Source organism: Megalobrama amblycephala, linkage group LG14, assembly GCF_018812025.1.
Source record: "Megalobrama amblycephala isolate DHTTF-2021 linkage group LG14, ASM1881202v1, whole genome shotgun sequence".
In the NCBI taxonomy this organism is placed as follows: domain Eukaryota; kingdom Metazoa; phylum Chordata; class Actinopteri; order Cypriniformes; family Xenocyprididae; genus Megalobrama; species Megalobrama amblycephala.
The window spans coordinates 1,967,733-1,987,956 of NC_063057.1; the positions used below are offsets into that span (position 1 = coordinate 1,967,733).

General features: G+C 36.4%; 1 protein-coding gene across 3 annotated transcripts in view; it reads right to left on the reverse strand.

Annotated features, from left to right (window-relative positions):
- grm8a (glutamate receptor, metabotropic 8a) overlaps nucleotides 1–20,224 on the reverse strand; it is a 240,618-nt gene that overhangs the window by 122,774 nt on the left and 97,620 nt on the right. For all 3 annotated transcript variants that reach the window (XM_048154637.1, XM_048154636.1, XM_048154638.1), the window contains exon 3: nucleotides 19,520–19,736. In XM_048154637.1, coding sequence (XP_048010594.1) covers nucleotides 19,520–19,736 — 217 coding nt within the window. The remainder of the gene's footprint in view (nucleotides 1–19,519; nucleotides 19,737–20,224) is intronic.

Here is a 20,224-nt window from a genome sequence, read left to right on the forward strand (position 1 = left end):
ACAATTCACCTCAGATCTTCAAAATAAATTAAATGAAACAAGAATGCTAAAACTTTCAACTCGTTGCGAGTGCCGGTGTACAAATTGGGTCCCCCTGAAATCGGGTCTCCTTTATGACCCCATGCAATCCCATTGGTTCAAATTGCTTTTAATTACAATTCCTACAAAATCATGTTTTGATAAATGCTGTTTCAACTGTTATAATGACCATCTACCGCTTATTACAGATAAGCGATTAGCCTGATAGCAAACATTTGCACTTACTCTACATATTCTTAATCATCTTTAATGTCATTATGTGTTAAATTAAGTGTTAAATGTCCATATATTTCAGTTATAAATAAAACAAATTAATGATGTTCAATTATTCACTTATAGGCTATTATTGGCATTATTTATTAATTAACAGTTAAGAAATTATGTTCAATTGGTTTTATTATGCACTAATGTGTTTTCATACGCATTAAAGTAAGTTATGCATATTTTAAATTAACATAATTTGCATATACTTAGGATAATCATTAACTGACAGTTTGGGGAGACCCGATTATGAGGGAGGTCCTGATTTGTCATGACACCGGGAGCTTGCCACACACTCTTCTGATTGGCTGATTGACATTATCACGTCTCATAGAAGTGTCATGTCTGGTGTGGAAAGACAAATTGATTTGTTGCTGGAATCCTAACACATCTCGTCTGGTTAGGAAACTTAGGCTGCGTTTAAGTCCATTTTTTATGCCCTTCCCGCACTAACTTCAGTCCATCTCTTTCACTCAGATATACATCATTACTTAAATATCATAGTTCAAATCAATCTGCAGATGTTTTCATTTTAATGTAACATGACACTTTTGATTCTGTTCATCATGTTTGGTTGTGACTGACAGCTCGTCCTCAGCACTTGGGGTTTAACTAGGCTTGACAATGAGAGCGATTGTAGGTCTCCCAAATACAAGGTCTCCAGACTGATCGTGTCCCTACAGCGGCCAGACTCGCTTCCAGCACTAACAAGAATCAATGAAAGCAAAGCCCCTTGGGAAGGCCGGCGCTGAGGCGAAACTATTCTGTCGATTGTAATTCAGCTGGAGGAATGCCAGTATTACGCTGGGCCGGTAGAAGATATCACTGCTCGCCAGAATACAACACGATGCAATATTACAGCACGCGTGCATCTGACCAGGTGTTCGACTGCCAATCACGATATTCTGCCGGGACAAAAGAGTCATTGGCTGCCGTTTGAGAACACACTGTCACGGCTCTTTTGTTGGTAACAATGGCGACGGACTGAGAGGACTGACACTACAACCGCCACTTACTTGCTTTGAGAGGGTCTTGATTCGTGTGTCAATTTGATATTGCCTCTGCCGAAAGCCGAACCCCACCGCTTAGAGGGTCTCTGGGTGACTCTTCGATAAGAGAGTAAACAAGCGAGATACGGAGCAGAGATTTCTCTCTAAAATACAGGCAACAGGGAGGTTGTTTCCACCACAGCAAACATACAATCATCCAAAAGCTGCAAATGCAAGCAGAGTCGAGACAGAACTTGAGGAAATTACTGTTGGAGGGGTTTGCTAAGTGAAATTGTGAGGCTCGTTTAGGACAGACATGTTATTATATGATTTTTGCCTGACTGAATCCTACTTACATTGAAAAAACGTAAGAAACCACCTAGCAACCACCCAGAACACCCTAGCAACCTCATATCAACAAGCTAAAAGTCAGTCAAAACATCAGAGCAACCACATATGAGCTTGCTAAAAAGAATTTCACCAAATTTACAGACAAATTTTTAAAATATATATATTTTTTTTAAAAATTACATTTGTATATTAACTAATTATAAAGATGAGATGACTTTTATTTTATATATAGATGACTGTTATAGTATATATTTTTTAAAGTTTATATAAACAAAAAAACCGGCATTTAATTACAATGTATTTATACTAATAACTAAATAAAAATTTATATATCTATATCTATAAAGAATATATAGTATAATGTAATTTAAATGTAATCATGTTTTAATATTATTTAAATTGAAATATACATATATAAATTGATTAGTGCTGTCAAATCGATTAATCACGATTAATCACATCTAACATAAAAGTTTGTAAATATATGTATATATATATGTGTGTGTGTGTGTGTGTGTGTGTATACACACAAACACATACATACACACACTCACACACATTATATATTTACAAATTTTTATGTTAGATGCGATTAATTGCAATTAATTTTAATTAATACAGGTGCTGGTCATATAATTAGAATATCATCAAAAAGTTGATTTATTTCACTAATTCCATTCAAAAAGTGAAACTTGTATATTATATTCATTCATTACACACAGACTGATATATTTCAAATGTTTATTTCTTTTAATTTTGATGATTATAACTGACAACTGAGGAAAATCCCAAATTCAGTATCTCAGAAAATTTGAATATTGTGAAAAGGTTCAATATTGAAGACACCTGGTGCCACACTCTAATCAGCTAATTAACTCAAAACACCTCAAAAAGGCCTTTAAATGGTCTCTCAGTCTAGTTCTGTAGGCTACACAATCATGGGGAAGACTGCTGACTTGACAGTTGTCCAAAAGACGACCATTGACACCTTGCACAAGGAGGGCAAGACACAAAAGGTCATTGCAAAAGAGGCTGGCTGTTCACAGAGCTCTGTGTCCAAGTACATTAATAGAGAGGCGAAGGGAAGGAAAAGATGTGGTAGAAAAAAGTGTACAAGCAATAGGGATAACCGCACCCTGGAGAGGATTGTGAAACAAAACCCATTCAAAAATGTGGGGGAGATTCACAAAGAGTGGACTGCAGCTGGAGTCAGTGCTTCAAGAACCACTACGCACAGACGTATGCAAGACATGGGTTTCAGCTGTCGCATTCCTTGTGTCAAGCCACTCTTGAACAACAGACAGCGTCAGAAGCGGCTAAAGACAAAAAGGACTGGACTGCTGCTGAGTGGTCCAAAGTTATGTTCTCTGATGAAAGTAAATTTTGCATTTCCTTTGGAAATCGGGGTCCCAGAGTCTGGAGGAAGAGAGGAGAGGCACACAATCCACATTGCTTGAGGTCCAGTGTAAAGTTTCCACAGTCAGTGATGGTTTGGGGTGCCATGTCATCTGCTGGTGTTGGTCCACTGTGTTTTCTGAGGTCCAAGGTCAACGCAGCCGTATACCAGGAAGTTTTAGAGCACATCATGCTTCCTGCTGCTGACCAACGTTATGGAGATGCAGATTTCATTTTCCAGCAGGACTTGGCACCTGCACACAGTACCAAAGCTACCAGTACCTGGTTTAAGGACCATGGTATCCCTGTTCTTAATTGGCCAGCAAACTCGCCTGACCTTAACCCCATAGAAAATCTATGCGGTATTGTGAAGAGGATATGCCAGACCCAACAATGCAGAAGAGCTGAAGGCCACTATCAGAGCACCCTGGGCTCTCATAACACCTGAGCAGTGCCACAGACTGATCGACTCCATGCCACGCCACATTGCTGCAGTAATTCAGGCAAAAGGAGCCCCAACTAAGTATTGAGTGCTGTACATGCTCATACTTTTCATGTTCATACTTTTCAGTTGGCCAAGATTTCTAAAAATCCTTTCTTTGTATTGGTCTTAAGTAATATTCTAATTTTCTGAGATACTGAATTTGGGATTTCCTTAGTTGTCAGTTATAAATATCAAAATTAAAAGAAATAAACATTTGAAATATATCAGTCTGTGTGTAATGAATGAATATAATATACAAGTTTCACTTTTTGAATGGAATTAGTGAAATAAATCAACTTTTTGATGATATTCTAATTATATGACGAGCACCTGTATATTTAATAATACATTATAAATTATATTTATTAAAAATTACCAATACTATAGTTTATATTTAATAATGATATTTTAATATTATTTAATTATAAATGTATTTATATAAATTACTAGCCTACACATCTGTAAAGAATTTCACCAAATATATAGACTAAGTTGAATAAGATAGTTTGAATGTAGTAATAATATTTTAACATTATTTAATTATAAGTACATAAATTATTATATTTACTATCAAATATGCCTTGCTAGCACAGTTAAGATCATCCACCTGGAGTTGTACCTTTAATTATGGTAAAATTACTATAATGCATGGACTTTCATAGCTTTCTCTAATTACATTATTTATTTGCACTGTATGAATAACAGCTGCCACTTGGGCCAAATTTGTTTGCAGATACTATATTCTGGAGAACTTTTCTGAAGAAAAAGGTTGTTTTGTACAGTACTTGTGGTGTTAATGTGGCCTAATGTGAAGAATATACAGCATGTAGGGTTACATCTTTAAATCCATTCTGCCAGTATTTTCACATATGGCAGGACGCTGCTGCTCACTCTCTGAGATAAGATGGGTTTGCTTTGCTGCGCACACAGAGGAACAGTTAGAGCGAGCTGTGGCAGATGTCTGGGTGAAACCACGGTAAACCGACTCAATCAGCCGCAATCTTACGGGAACATGGAACATGTGGAAATTGGAGGGCCTAATTAGCCGATTTCCTTCATGAAATTACGCATCTGCGACGGCTGATTGGACCACCATGTCAATTTGAGACCTTGATCCAAGGCTAATTGCGTATCCCTGAAAAACCCACCCAGGGACAAGATTGAAGTTAATCTGACAAGATTCACCCTCCTGACTGCTAGACGGTAATAGTGTGCAATGCCCTTAGAGCCAAACACGACCTGCGCTCTTTAAAAGATACATGCTGAGCTTCATACTGCACCCTCGGAGGCATGCATGAGCCTATATGAGACACATTATTAAAAACATCATAAAACTGACAATTTTTCCTTCAGGCCAGTAGAAGAAGCACAGGAAAATATGAAGGCTATTCGGAAAGGATTATTAGCACAATGCTTATAGTAGTATGCAGTACGTACTGAGTTACATTGAAAACTGCATGATATTACTTTGTAGTCACATGACTTCTACACTGAATTGAAATATATACATATATTGCAAACATGTGTGTCTATATATATATATATATATATATATATATATAATATAGTAAATTATATCAGTCATCTTAGTGCAAATATTGATACTGGCCATTAAAAAGTGACAGAGACTGAGAGACAGAGAAAGATGAGGCACAGAACATAAAGGCATGCCAAAACCCTGCGTAAATGCACATCCCGGGGCTGAATAATAAAAAAATTTTATGCATGAGAAATGAGAGGCTGGGGAATGATGAAACTTTTAAATCTATGGTTTTATGCTGTTTTGCGGTGGGTGAATAAATTACATGTCAAGCACGGACAGGACCAAAATGGCTTCATTTGAAAAATTGAGAAAGAAAGGAAAAGCCACACCGACATTTGTGTTTGCACACACAAACAAACACACACTCACGCACACACACACTTTAAGTCCTTCATGCACTCTAAAAAAATGGGTTAAATGTTTGCCCAATGTGCTGGGTAGTTTTACTGAACTCAACTATTGTTTAAAAATTACTGTATTGATGCTTGATTAAAATGAACCCAAAGTATGTTGGAAATATGTTTAATAAATTAACATTTATTAATAAGTTTAATGAATAATAATGCTAATAAGCATAAATTGCTTAATAATAAATGTTCACCTTTTGATTATTATTGTTGCCTCTAGTAATTATGTCTGATTTCCAACCTATTTTGGGTTCATTCAGTTATATAATCATTTTTAAACAATAGTTGAGTTAAATAAAACTACTCAGGAGGTTGATCAAACATTTAACCCAACCGCTGGGTTTGTCCATTTTCAACCCAACTTGGATTGCTTTTAACCCAACACTGAAGTTAAAATGGACCCTTTTTACTTTATTCTTACTTTTCTTGCACATGTTATTCAAAATAATTTCATATTCGGCTAAGGTCACCTGTGTATGAAATTAAGTCCCATCCTACATTTTGTTGTTGTTGTTGCATTGAATATCTTGTTTCACTTTCATCTTGAATAAATCTCATTAAAAAGTGTCTTTTGAATGCATTTTAAAGTCAACTTCAGTGCAGCATGATCTGGATCATAGAACATTCATAGCATATGTACATCTAATGTAAATAATGCAATTACTTTTTAAATTACTAACTTAATAAGATAATAAAATGCATGTAATTCACCCAATATTTGATTGAGCATGACCCCTTATGAGGGCACATCCTTTGAAACAGCTGAACTCTGGCAGATGTCAGGACAGCTTGTGTCATCAGAATGTCTCTGAAGTCTTGAAAAAGTGAAAGGGGTCAGTCAGAGGTTTACATCAAAGTCAACAAAACGCCTGACGGGAATTACGGGACAGCGTTTTTCCCTGTGGGCCAACGCTCTTAACCTCGAGCAGGGAAACAGTCTGAGAACTGTGCACTTTAACTGCAGTGAAGATTCATTTCCCATTAAAAATGAATTATTCTCAGTTTGTGATATTTTAGTTCTTGGAATTTGGACACCAAATCCTAAAACTAAAAATCAAATCTCAGACTTTCAGCAGGATACACTAAAAAATCAGGTCAAATTTATTTATGTAGGGCTTTCCATAATACACATTGTTTCAAAAGTAACTTTATAGAAAATCATAATGTTAATGTTTATGATATCTTAACATCTTCATGCCTTATAGTCGCGTTTAGCAGATCAGTGCTGGATGATGGTTTACATTTTGTAACGATACAAGCAAATAAGCAGTTGAGAGATGCTATATACTTTATATCTCCTTCAGCTAGTATACTATAAGTATGTAAATAAAGTTGGACATACTTATTTCAATCATGACAACTCTCGGAATTGTTAATAAATCCCTGAGCAGATCTAGGCAGGTGGAGCTGGGGAGGTGGAGGGGTTCAGAGGAACTGATAGAGCGCTGCAGGACCAGCAAACACTGAACAAAGGCCAATCAGCTTGTGCCATATAGTAATCATATGATTGCTTGCAGATTGCATGTAAAGAACATGCTTAGAGCGGGCAGTTCGAACAGGAGGGGTTACATTGGTGCCGTGACCCGGATAGGACTGAAGTTTGTAAGGGACGTAGGCCGGTAAGAGCTGTGCATGCAAACCTCACTCCCCTGAACTCAAGAGGCGCTGTAGCGACTGACACTAGAGACTGTGATCTTTAGCCTCCTTGTTAGAGCGCCCGACTCCTATGCAAACGGACCTGGGTTTGAGTCCTGCTTAGAGCAGCGGTTCGAATGGGAGGGGTTACATATGTAAATGAGGGCTGTCAGGTCGTAATTATTTATACATATATACAGTATGTGTGTCTATGTATATAAACACACACACATATATATATAATATATATAAATAAAATAATATATATACACAAACATATATTATGTAAACAAAGTTTTTTATGTTAGATGCGATTAATCGTTTAAATGTCTTAAAAGACAGTTGACTGAATCATTTAAAAATCTAGTTCAAATTCTCAACTCTGTATGCGACTGAAAAACTGCATTCACATATGCATTATTACCTTTCATTCATGACTGAATGTACTGACTTTTTGATATACTGAATTTACGATGAGCACGTCAGCTTGAAATATCAACATGAAATCAAAATGCGCATGATTGCACATGATTCATTGGTCCCGTGAAATAACCATCAAAATAACTCTGAAACTTCAACTTTTTTTTCAACCCCTCCCCCCATTTTTCACTATCCAATCATATTCCAGTTGATCAGTTTAAGTCCCACCCACTTCTTCTCATTGAATATTCCATTTAGGTTGCAAACTCATTTCATGTTGATTTTAAATTACTATAGTTGTCGATAAACATCTATATTAAGAGAAAAATATAGTTTTAAAGAGTACATGATAAAAGACAAAGTGAAAGTAGAAAGTGAGAGGACAAAAAGCGCAATGTAACACACACAGCAGCTCGGACTCGGATAATCAGTGCTGGCCGACAGTGACATCTATCACGCAGCTGGCCAGGGCTTGATTCATTACCAGCCGCCAGCTGCCGTTTCAGAGCATCTCTGGGTTCGGCTCATCCGGCCTGGCAGGTGGGAAGCTTCTGTAGCATTTGTCTTTTCTAAACAGTAAAGTTGTCCGAGCTCGTTAAGGAGAACAGAGTCCACTTGCAGCGGGATCAATGGCTGTAGTCAATCCGCAGACATCGATGAAAGCTAGAAAGTATGGATGTTCTGCTACCTCGGCCTAATCGGATATCCACTAGCCAATGCGCTCTGACAGCTCGTTTGACGCTGACTTTCAGCTGGACCGGGTCACTTTGAGGAAGCGCGACGTGAATGAAATGACAAATCCCAGCCTGAGCAACTTGTGTGTGTCCAAATCACCATCTGAAACCCCCATAATAACAGACCAGCTAACCACCTTTTGTGTATGTTGAGCTCTTGAAGCTGGACTTCTCTTAAAATAAAAAGTGTTATTATCACACCATTCTTCATTCCAGAGTTTCCCCTTGAAGTCTACGTCTTTATAGGCTTTCATACGAGTTCTCAAGGCTTTCCCATTTAGAAGTACTTCTATGCTCTTGTGTTTCTCCACATAATAACAGCAGTATTGGTTTTGCAATTTATTTCAACCGTGACCCTCCTGACCTCCCTCTAAAGATGTTTTCTGTGAGGCTTAGAGTAAAAATAAAAGCAAGTGAAGCAGATCTTTGCAGATGGTAAAAGTGCTTTTAGGAAGTTGAGGCAGATGTACTCACACATATTCGGCTCTATTGTCAATAAGGTGGATTGTGGAATTAAAAGTGCCTGTGAGATATTTATCCTCATGGTTTTGAAGTTTAATGGATAAGTTTAAACTTGATACACCTGATTGATATGGATAAAAAAAAGGAATGTAATATAACTTATGTGGCCTATTTGATCAGAAAATATTTAATGCAAGACGTAAAATGTAGTAAAAAGGAGGTTTACCACATTGTTTTCCACTAAATTTAACCTTTTTTATATGCATATCAATCATTCAATGTAAGAACAAACACATTTTATGTTAAGTTTACAGACATTTCCTTCAAATGCAAAATACAGAAAAAATACCAGTGAAAAATCAATACAATACACTGTACATTGGGCCATAATTTTACGGAGTATATGGACGAATGTAAAAAAAAAAGTAACATCCAGCGATATTTATTTAAGATATTTGCATTAAAAAATAATGTACATTTAATAAATGAAAAAATGCACTCAAAGAATTCAATGAACATTTTTGAGAACGAATCATTGCACTTTGAAATGATTCATTGAACTGATTTCAAATCCAATGACATTTTGGTCCCTAAGTTTAAATCTGAGACACTCGTGAATCATGAGGAATTGCAAAAAGAATCTAACAACACAGTCTTTAGGAAACGTAAAAGCACATTAAAACATCACTGCATTCACCTTTTATACAAGGTTGCATCTTGAATCCTTGGGAGTTTTGTAAATTGTCCAGATCATGAACTTTTGTCATTGATGTTGAACACTGTGAAATAAAAAGAGCAACTGTTAACTGGCGACATATGTCGCGTCAGATGTCCTGTGGTTGAGTCTCTCGCTTTTGAGAGCTGATAATGATGATGACAAACACCCTGTCAAAGATCTTGATAGCTGGAGTTAACTTCTGAACATTTATGATTTCCAGTAATATGTTCCTTAATTGTGCTTTAGTTGTTTAGTAGGAGAACAGTTAAAATACCTAATCCATGTCATGGTGTGTCATGTGATTGGAGGATATCGTACCATCTGATTTGTTCCAACTCTTTGATTGGCTGACTGCAAGTTTTAATCTTGTCTTCATTTGCATTTAAATAAGTTTTCTTCATTAGCATTGTTTTAGCCCTGATGAAAGCAAATGAAGAACAGATTTCTTCCAGCTTCATATTCTGATTCATTCATTTCTCCACTCTCATCATAGAAACCAAATTACGTGTTTGAAAATAAAATTCCATGCACTGCAAAGTATATATATATATATTACAATTATCTAAACATTCTCAAATCAAGGCATTTACTTGAGAGGCAAAATTACTTAAGGCATTAGATCAAAATTAAGTGCATTTATATACTTATACACTATATTTGAGACTATATAGACTTTAGATCCGGCTATATGAGACTATAGTTTGAATTAATCTCTTTTCTTTGCATGACACATTTACATTACAGTACATAATGGCTCTTTCGAGATTATCCTGAATATAAGCATTCATTTCATGTGTCATTAAACGGAAGAGAGACTCTCGGGAGCGAGTGAAAACATCACATCCTTTAGATTTTCAGTCCTTCACATAAAAATCAGTCTTCAGGCTTTCATAGACAACCTAGGAAGTCAAGAAATGTCTCGTTTTGTTACGAGCTGTTCACACACTTTTGGCGATAAAAAAAGCAATTAATATAGCCTGTTTAAAATTGCACTACATAATTTCTTTAGTTTTGCCTTTTAAGAAATTACTTCTACTTCTACAGATCCAACTGCATGAAAAAATTTCACCATCTATAATGCCAGAAACACTATATGGGTTGTGCTTTGCAGTTGGCACCATCGGTTCCCCTGTGGCATTCACAGGACATCACTTGGCAGCCGTCTGTGCAGGTCACAACCCCAAAATAACAGAAGCCTGTGTTTATATATTATCTATAGACAGAGTTTGGTTTCCTTGGAATGCAATGTCTTCATTAGGCCCTTTAAACAGAGCAGATGCGCTTTTCTCTCATGAATTCCTGCCCTGGACCTCTGGAGCATATAATGTCTTCGGCTACAGGGTCATTAGAGATAGCCTAGACACATATGGCTCAGGTGGTTACCGAGGATGGCCAGTTTACTTTAGATGTGAGCGAAGGAAACTGTGGACGTACTGAGAGACATGTTGGACAAATTGAAAAGGGCGGTAAGATGGTAGAAATGTGTCAATCTCAATCTGTCTAGCGGCCCATCCTTCAGTCCAGTCAGGTCCCAGCAGTTGTTGCCAGATTTTTTTTATCTAAACAAAGTTAAATCAAGATATATTTACTTTATATTTTATTATATACTTTATATTATATTTACTTTAATCAAAATGACTTCATGCCTAAAACAACAAATATATGCAAATGCAGTCAGAAAAATAAAAGTGTTTTCCCATTTGAATTAAGTTTATTTTTCTGACCCCATTGGCATGTTTTTTGTTGTTGTTGTTTTTTTTTTAAGTATAAAAAAAATCACTTAATTTTGCGTGAAAGCAACTCCAAAAAATGAAATTGTAAAAAAAGTTACTGAAATTTACTGTATAAGCAAATGTACTGAACTAAACATTTTTTATTTTATACAAATATATATATTTTACAAAATAATTTGGAGTCTAAAATTGCTAGAAAATCAAAGCCATATGTATAACCAAGTTGTGTTCCAAATTTGAAGTTGATATCACAAAAATGTAGCTTGCCAAAATGATTTAAAGTACCGTTTTTGTGGTAACGCATTTTCAAAATGGGTGAATTCTGAGTGTTTATGATTATGATTAAAATATGTGACAGGAAAAAAGGCATTAAATTGCTAACTGTCCCGTTTCCGGGACACTGACAGTAAACAGGCTATATATATTTAGATATTTGTACTGTAAAACAAGATACTGAGTGAGAAAGTCCTTTTTTGCAGTGCATGTCTGGGACCTGAAGAGCTGAAGCCCAGCTGCTGAAATGACCATTTCACATGGCTTTTCTGAAACTACAGGGAAATCCCATGACAGACATAAATGCAATTATCTATGGCCCATTGGCATGGTAATTAAGGCTAATGTCTATTAGCATCTATTGGTACTTGCTCCTCAGAGAACCGTGCTCACTAACCTCGTCCTGGCAGCTGTCTCGATGCTTATTAATAGGAATTTACACACGTAAAAGACTTTTAAGAATCTTAGATACTCTGAAATGATAAACTGTCGCCTACCTGGACAAAGAAACACAATATGGAGCTATTAGCATGTAGACGAAAACAGGCAATGTTTATATATAAGCAGACAGACTGTGACAACAAAATGCAAATTGATATTGCGTTGCTTCCTGCACACTGCACTGCACTTTCAATGTGAAATTGAACCTAAAAGCACATTAAATGAACGTGGCAACATTTTATTGCAATGGTTGTTATGTGTATCTCGGCAGGTTGCATTTGAAAATAATGTAATACCTACACTAAACCTAACATATAACGTGAAATAAAGATGCATTTACCATGCCATTTTAGCTTGCTTCTACAAGTCTTTGTGCTCTTTTATCATGACTCGTGTTTCACGGCACTCCACATTGCAGGTGCAAAACTGTACCAGGTGAGCTACTGATCAAGTTTACTACATCTGAAAAGCCATACATATGTGATGCATGAGTCAAAATGTTTTAGTTTACAAATCATGCACTATGGTAGAGGTGTTGTGATGCACTCGCTACATCATAAGAAGAATGGCATCTATGCTAATATTAGTCTCTCTCTGTTTATCCCGAGGTTTGCCGCAGCCTGCCAGATCCAGGCCGTATCCAGATGAGATGAAGAACCTGCATCTAGACATAATGATAATGCAGCCCTGACGTTTCAACTAAATTATCCCCTGCGAAGGCCTCCTTCCCTTTCCTATTCCCTGCATAGATCCGCGGACACAACAAATTGTTCTGTATTATGAGGAACAGACAAGTAATTTGGCAAATATCACTTGTTTAAAAAGACCAAGCTTCTGCACACATTCACACTCAAACATGCAAACCTATAAACTAAACACGTAAATGATCACCAAGGCACGTCCTGATATTGCTGAGTTAGATGCGTTCCTGGGTCAACATATTTTGTTGATCCTGGAACAACATTCTAGTCTGAAAATTTAGTCTTAACCCTGTTCCTACCCCTAAACCTAACCATACCCATAAGTTATCCCAAAAATCAAGGGGAAATGATAGATGAATAACACTGATGTAGAAGCACCAATTCATGATTTTAAGCCTAAACTTGACATAAACTGTAAACTTGTCCCTCAAATCTGATTTGAATGTTGTCAGCAAAAATGTTGACCCAGGAACATGTTGAACATATCAGGTTATGCAATCGGCAAGAATGCATTAAAGGTATTCAGTAGGAAAGGTGTCATTTAAGCAGCCCCTAAAGTAATAATTAATAATTTTTACAACGGAAGTGATTCAATCAGAATTTTCAAAAAGATTCAAAAAGAATTTTCCTATTGTCACTGTGAAGCTGCTTTGAAACAATATGTGTTGTGAAAAGCACTTTATAAATGAAGATGACTTGACTTTTGCAGTCATAACATAGTATTGCGCAAGAAACCATTTAGAAATAAGTCTTTATTAATCAATAATCTGCCCCATAATAATAATTTGTGTGAAAAGAAATAAAAGTTAGAAACTGCAGTGATTTGTATGTATAGGTACGTTTTTGGAATTTTGCAATAAATATATGTAGAGGCACGATATTCCAATACGCCTGCATTGGCATTCCAAAGGAATGTTAGGAGAAACAGTTGATACATTAATGGAACACACAGAACAACCCACGAGCAACACATTTATTATTTATTTTACCCTCTGGGGAAATAAAATGGTGTTAGTGTGATGGAAAACTGTACACGGCATGTAGCCACAGATAATTAGTAAGTCCATATAGCGAGAGTTATCTTCACAAGAGCGAATGCAGTGAGACAGGGTACTTCACCTAATTATGGATACCTCACAACAGCCACACATAACACACGTTAATCCATCTTAGTTCTTGCCAAACCATGAGACAGTTAGAACCACAATGCTGCTATTACCCATCTAGTTCATCTGTACTGCTTTGTAGGCAAATCCAGTCATTACGTCGCTACACTAATGACAATAGACCTTTTTTGCCCCCCAAAATTTGGCTGAAAACCTTAAGGCTCTTTGTTTTAAACTAATCTAGTTGGTCTGTCATGTTAGATGGCAAGGTTCAAAACCCCTATAAACCCATTATGAGTTTTGATGAGCAAACCACTGTTTTTTCAGCACTACAGCTTAATGCATCAAGCATACACGCCACACACTAGGTCATGACATCTGTTCACTCTCAGACAGCGAATACAACCGTGCACAAGATAAAAAACGGTCCTTAATTAAACTCAAAGTTTGTAGAATAAACTGGGGTTAATGTTTATAGCCCCAAAAGGGCAACTGCTATCTGATGCACGGTGATATCCTGAAGTAGTGACAAGCAACGAGGAAGATCTCAATTGTCTTGGCCATTAGTGGAAACTACAATGAGGGCATCATTGTTGCAAAGCTATTGACTTTTCATTCGCTTGTTGTATGACATTCATTTAGCGGCTAATTGCATGCTTGTTCAATTCTTTTCTCTCCGTTGTAATCCACTGCTCACGTTACAGCTGGGAGAATTGAACCTGAGGTTTGGGAAATGCAATGCATGAAAAATAAAACTACTTCACAATCTCAACAAGACAACTGCAAACAAAGGCAAGGATAACTCCTATAGCATAATTTGTCTCACAGTATAAATGAGTCAGTACACCTACTACAGTAAAAAAAAAACATGGTTTATCTTGTAGTTACTTTGGTTTTACTACAAAAAAACAGTTAAATCATGGCTACTATAGTCAAACCATGGATAGTTTTTGTAAATACTATTGTTTTACCTCAAATGCTGTCATAAAACCATGGTTATTTTTGTAGTTACTTTGGTTTTACTACAAAACCATTGTTAAACCTTGTTTACTATAGTAAAACCATGGTTTATCTTGTAGTTACTTTGGTTTTACTACAAAAAACAGTTAAATCATGGCTACTATAGTCAAACCATGGATAGTTTTTGTAATTATTATTGTTTTACTGCAAATGCTGTAGTAAAACCATGGTTATTTTTTGTTGTTACTTTGGTTTTACTACAAAACCATTGTTAAACCTTGTTTACTATAGTCAAACCCTGGTTAATCTTGTAGTTACTTTGGTTTTACTACAAAAAAACATTGTTAAACCTTGGTTACTATAGTAAAAACCATGGTTTATCTTGTAGTTACTTTGGTTTTACTACAAAAAAAAAACAGATAAATCATGGCTACTATAGTCAAACCATGGATAGTTTTTGTAAATACTATTGTTTTACCTCAAATGCTGTCATAAAACCATGGTTATTTTTGTAGTTACTTTGGTTTTACTACAAAACCATTGTTAAACCTTGGTTACTATAGTAAAACCATGGTTAATCTTGTAGTTACTTTGGTTTTACTACAAAAAAAAACATTGTTAAACCTTGGTTACTATAGTAAAAACATGGTTTATCTTGTAGTTACTTTGGTTTTACTACAAAAAACAGTTAAATCATGGCTACTATAGTTAAACCATGGATAGTTTTTGTAATTATTATTGTTTTACTGCAAATGCTGTAGTAAAACCATGGTTATTTTTTGTTGTTACTTTGGTTTTACTACAAAACCATTGTTAAACCTTGTTTACTATAGTCAAACCCTGGTTAATCTTGTAGTTACTTTGGTTTTACTACAAAAAAACATTGTTAAACCTTGGTTACTATAGTAAAAACCATGGTTTATCTTGTAGTTACTTTGGTTTTACTACAAAAAAAAACAGTTAAATCATGGCTACTATAGTCAAACCATGGATAGTTTTTGTAAATACTATTGTTTTACCTCAAATGCTGTCATAAAACCATGGTTATTTTTGTAGTTACTTTGGTTTTACTACAAAACCATTGTTAAACCTTGGTTACTATAGTAAAACCATGGTTAATCTTGTAGTTACTTTGGTTTTACTACAAAAAAAACATTGTTAAACCTTGGTTACTATAGTAAAAACATGGTTTATCTTGTAGTTACTTTGGTTTTACTACAAAAAACAGTTAAATCATGGCTACTATAGTCAAACCATGGATAGTTTTTGTAATTATTATTGTTTTACTGCAAATGCTGTAGTAAAACCATGGTTATTTTTTGTTGTTACTTTGGTTTTACTACAAAAAACATGGTTAAACCATGCTTACTGTAGTAAAACCATGGTTAATATTTGTAATTACTATGGGTTTACTACAAATGTGATAGTAAAATCATGGTTAATCTTGTAGTTACTTTGGGTTTACTATAAACAAAAACAAAAACAAAAACAAACAAAAAAAACCAGTTAAACCATGGTTAATATAGTAAAACCATGGTTTATCTTGTAGTTACTTTGGTTTTACTACAAAAAAACAGTTAAATCATGGCTACTATAGTCAAACCATGGATAGTTTTTGTAAATACTATTGTTTTACCTCAAATGCTGTCATAAAACCATGGTTATTTTTGTAGTTACTTTGGTTTTACTACAAAACCATTGTTAAACCTTGGTTACTATAGTAAAAACATGGTTAATCTTGTAGTTACTTTGGTTTTACTGCAAAAAAAAAACCATTTAATTTTTGTAATTACTGTGGTTTTACTGAAAATGCTATAGTAAAACCAATTTTGTAGTTATTATGGTTATACTGCAAATGCGCAAGGGTTTTAATTGTTTATATATGCTGCAAAAAATCAACCATTTGAATGTCAACACTGCCTTCTGGCAGCTAAACATCATGAGGGGGGACTGTGGCTTGACTGTGGTTAACTACTTTAAATTATGAGCAGCAAGTAGCTTGAGTAGATACAGTTTCTAAGTAACTGTGAAACACTACATGTGATGGTAAACACTGGAGTCCGGAGGATGCTAAAGTGGATGTTAGTACACAAATGTGTGCCATCGCTCATGAATTTTTAATGCACAATTAAACAGTGTGATTAGTACAGCTGTGTGATATTTGCATTTGCGGAGCAGCAGGGTCTCTGGTAATAGCTATAATTCTATCATGTAGGGTGAAGAAGGGGGGAGAATAATAGCATAGAATGCGTTTACCGGAGGAGGGACTGTGTGTTAAAGCCTGTTATTATACTTTCAGTCCATCCGTGTCCTCCTCTTAACCATATTCCCTGCTTATCTTCAGCTGTGGGTCTTTATTGATAGTCCAGGAGACTTGATAGCGGTCAGCAGTATCATTCCTGTAGAGGATTTGACTAGACAGTGTTCGTTTTACACTCTCCCATCCAATTTGCATGCCTTCTTAGGCAGCTTACTGACCCAGTGTTTGTCCTTCTGGGGCTATTAAAGAGCCCATATTTATCATTTTATTTTTGGGATCTGTTGGAATACTTTTAAATGATTTAAAGTTAAATGTACATACTGTAAATTTCTAAAGCATCTCTTTTCACCCTCTGCCTGAAACATTCTTTTTTTAGTTCCTGGCTCTTTAAACACCACCTTTCCGAAAAGCTCAGTCTGTTCTGATTGGTCAGCTGGACCAGTCTATGATTGGTCAACCAATTGGAGCGTGTGTCGGGAAATGTGTCGCCCCTTACCATAATTGGGTTTCAGCACCCAAGGCTTCATGAGCAGCTTTAAACTGTATTATATCTATGGTAACAACTCCGTCAGTACTGAAAGTCAATACAATGTTTTTTACCCTCGCGGTGAAAAAAACCTCCTTGACATCACTTACTCAACAGTTTTTTGGTGGGCATTATGCAAATGTGTAACATGATGATGTAGCTAAGTCACGGAAATAACGTCAAGACTACAAACGAGGCGTTTCAAGTGATTTCTGTTGGAGAGATGAAAACGCCTCCCTTTGGCATGGATTTTGTGCTTTGTAAGTCTGCAGATTGGTCACATGCATAAAAAGCTGTATTACATGCAAAAGGATTGGTAAAACAAGAAAAGCATGATAGGTGCCCAACAAAAGTTAGGTACTGAATGCCAATTAGAAGCAGACTACTGCTATCTGGTGTACTTTATGGCCCTGAAAACCTGACTAGATCTTTAATATGCAGAACATGGACTTGACTGCATGGCGTGTCTGGAAATGTGCCCAGTTGTAACTCCATCATTTCATGAATTAATGCTGCCATGATCAATTCAAAATATGCCCAAACATCTCATCTGTTTACCACCTGCAGAAACGCAACATTAAATCCATAAAGCGCTAATATATAACAAGCCTTATTCGCATAGAAATGAGATGTGTTTGCACTGATAAGAATGACAATTACCCTAAATACGACAAAGTGTAGTTAGCCTACATGCATCAGATTTCCTAAAAATGTGTTAACAGGAAAGAGACAATCGATTTGTACAGCATTAGATCGTTCCCACCAACGCAATAATTGATTTACTCGCATTTTGCGGACAGGGGGGCTGGGTGTGCGAGCTCTGTGCGTAACCTCAGATAAAATCCTGCAGGCGCCCCTGGTCTACATCACCTTTGCCTTCTGTGAGCAATGTCAACATCCACTGACCGAACAGAAAACAGCTAAACACTCGACTGAGAGCACTCCTGGTCCCAAACACCATCAAAATCAAGAACATTTTGGTCAAAGAGCAGAGAGTCACCAGGGTACCCAGTACATCAGAAACACTACAGTATGTAACCAACATAATCCCAGTTTATCCTTAGTTTAACAACTAAGAATTAATTAAATGGATTCAACTTCTGTACACGTTGAGCAGATAAGAATGTGCAAGATAAGAATAATAATATGCTTTCCCTGCCTAGGCTAACTGAAATATACTACATGAAAACCCAATTTATCATTCATTTGCCAACTTTGTAGAGGAAAATCATACACTTGCCAGCTGAGTATCACACACTATTAGACCTCAAGTCGTTCTAAACACAACAAACTCATGCAAAAACACTTGCCTCATTGCTAGGAGACGCATGACAAACGGAAACAAAAATCGACTCAAAATATCAAACATGTTTGTTATCCTCCGACTGAATGGAATCATTACCTGCTTTTTCACCATTGGGCCAAATGGTAATTAATGGTTCAAGTTGTATTTCCACTTAAGCCTGGTATGGCACAGCATGATTACAAACCATTCTCAGCTCCGTAATCTCGGCTTGGAACAGTTAAGCGACAAGAACAGTTTTGCCGGACGGTGGAAAAGCAATTTTCTGTGAAATCTGTCAGCTCCAACTCATGAAAACCTGCAGACTGGCTCTGACTTTTGGTAACTATCGCCACTCTTCCAAAGTGCAAATATACAATAAACTCATTTTTCGTTCTTCACTTAGGGTTAAAACAAAGCACATGAAGCAGCTCTCCTGAGTGACCTCGACAAACAGAACAGATAAAATGAACCAGAGAAGATTTCCACATCAAAGAAGGCGGAGCCACAGAACCACACCCACCCACATAATCACCACGGACCAATGAGAAAGTTCTTTTCCAGAAAGTTCGCTTTGGTGATCTATTTCGAACTCCTGATACAAACTCCATCCTTTTGATGTGATTTTGTTCGAAATTACATCACACCCGTTTGTTTTTTCATTTCGCTTTAAGTATATAGAGCCCCAGCACACACTACAAGCATGAAAGGAAGACTAGCTTGTTTCTTGAAGCGTGCACTTGGTTTAAATTCATCAATGCATAAAGCCAATTTAGGCAATCAGGAAAAGCCATCTTACCCATCTCTCGAGAGATCTGCACGAACGCTTCCACGCCACTTTCCCCATAGTTCCCTTCCGAGGCCAGTGTGGAAACGTAGTTCCAGCCCATCGCCGTGACAATATCCAGCATGGCCTGGGCCTGATAGGAATCCGGTGGAACGACACGGGAAAAAAAGTCATAGCGAGTGTTGTCGCTCAGCTCCGGAGCTGTGGATGCATAGCTGATCTGAGGAATCTGCAGAGAAATAAAGAGTGATGAGTTTCCAGATCTAGAGACCTGCATTGTTATGCTGCCTTCTGAGATACCTCATTTTAGCCAAATTACATGCAGCATCACATTTCTCCTACATACAAAAAGCCAATCCTTGAATGCGCTGCAACAAGCTAAGTGAAATCCAACATGACAGTCAATTTCATCCAGTCTTTAAAAAAGAGCTATTTCACCCAACATATGCTATTTTGTTTGTGCATATAAGTATTGCATGAGCTTAGCAACATGTGCCAACTATTATTATTGTTCATTTAAAAAAAAAAAAAAAAAAAAACTTTTTACAGAGCCCTCACATGACATGCAAAACAAAAATATATACATACGTGGACACAAATTAAGAATTTGTACTCTAGTTTTTAATAAATCATGGCCATGTTGTACTAATCTTGTGCACAATTTAGTAAAACGAGGGAACTATTTATTATATTGTGTGCATGATTTAGTAAAACGAG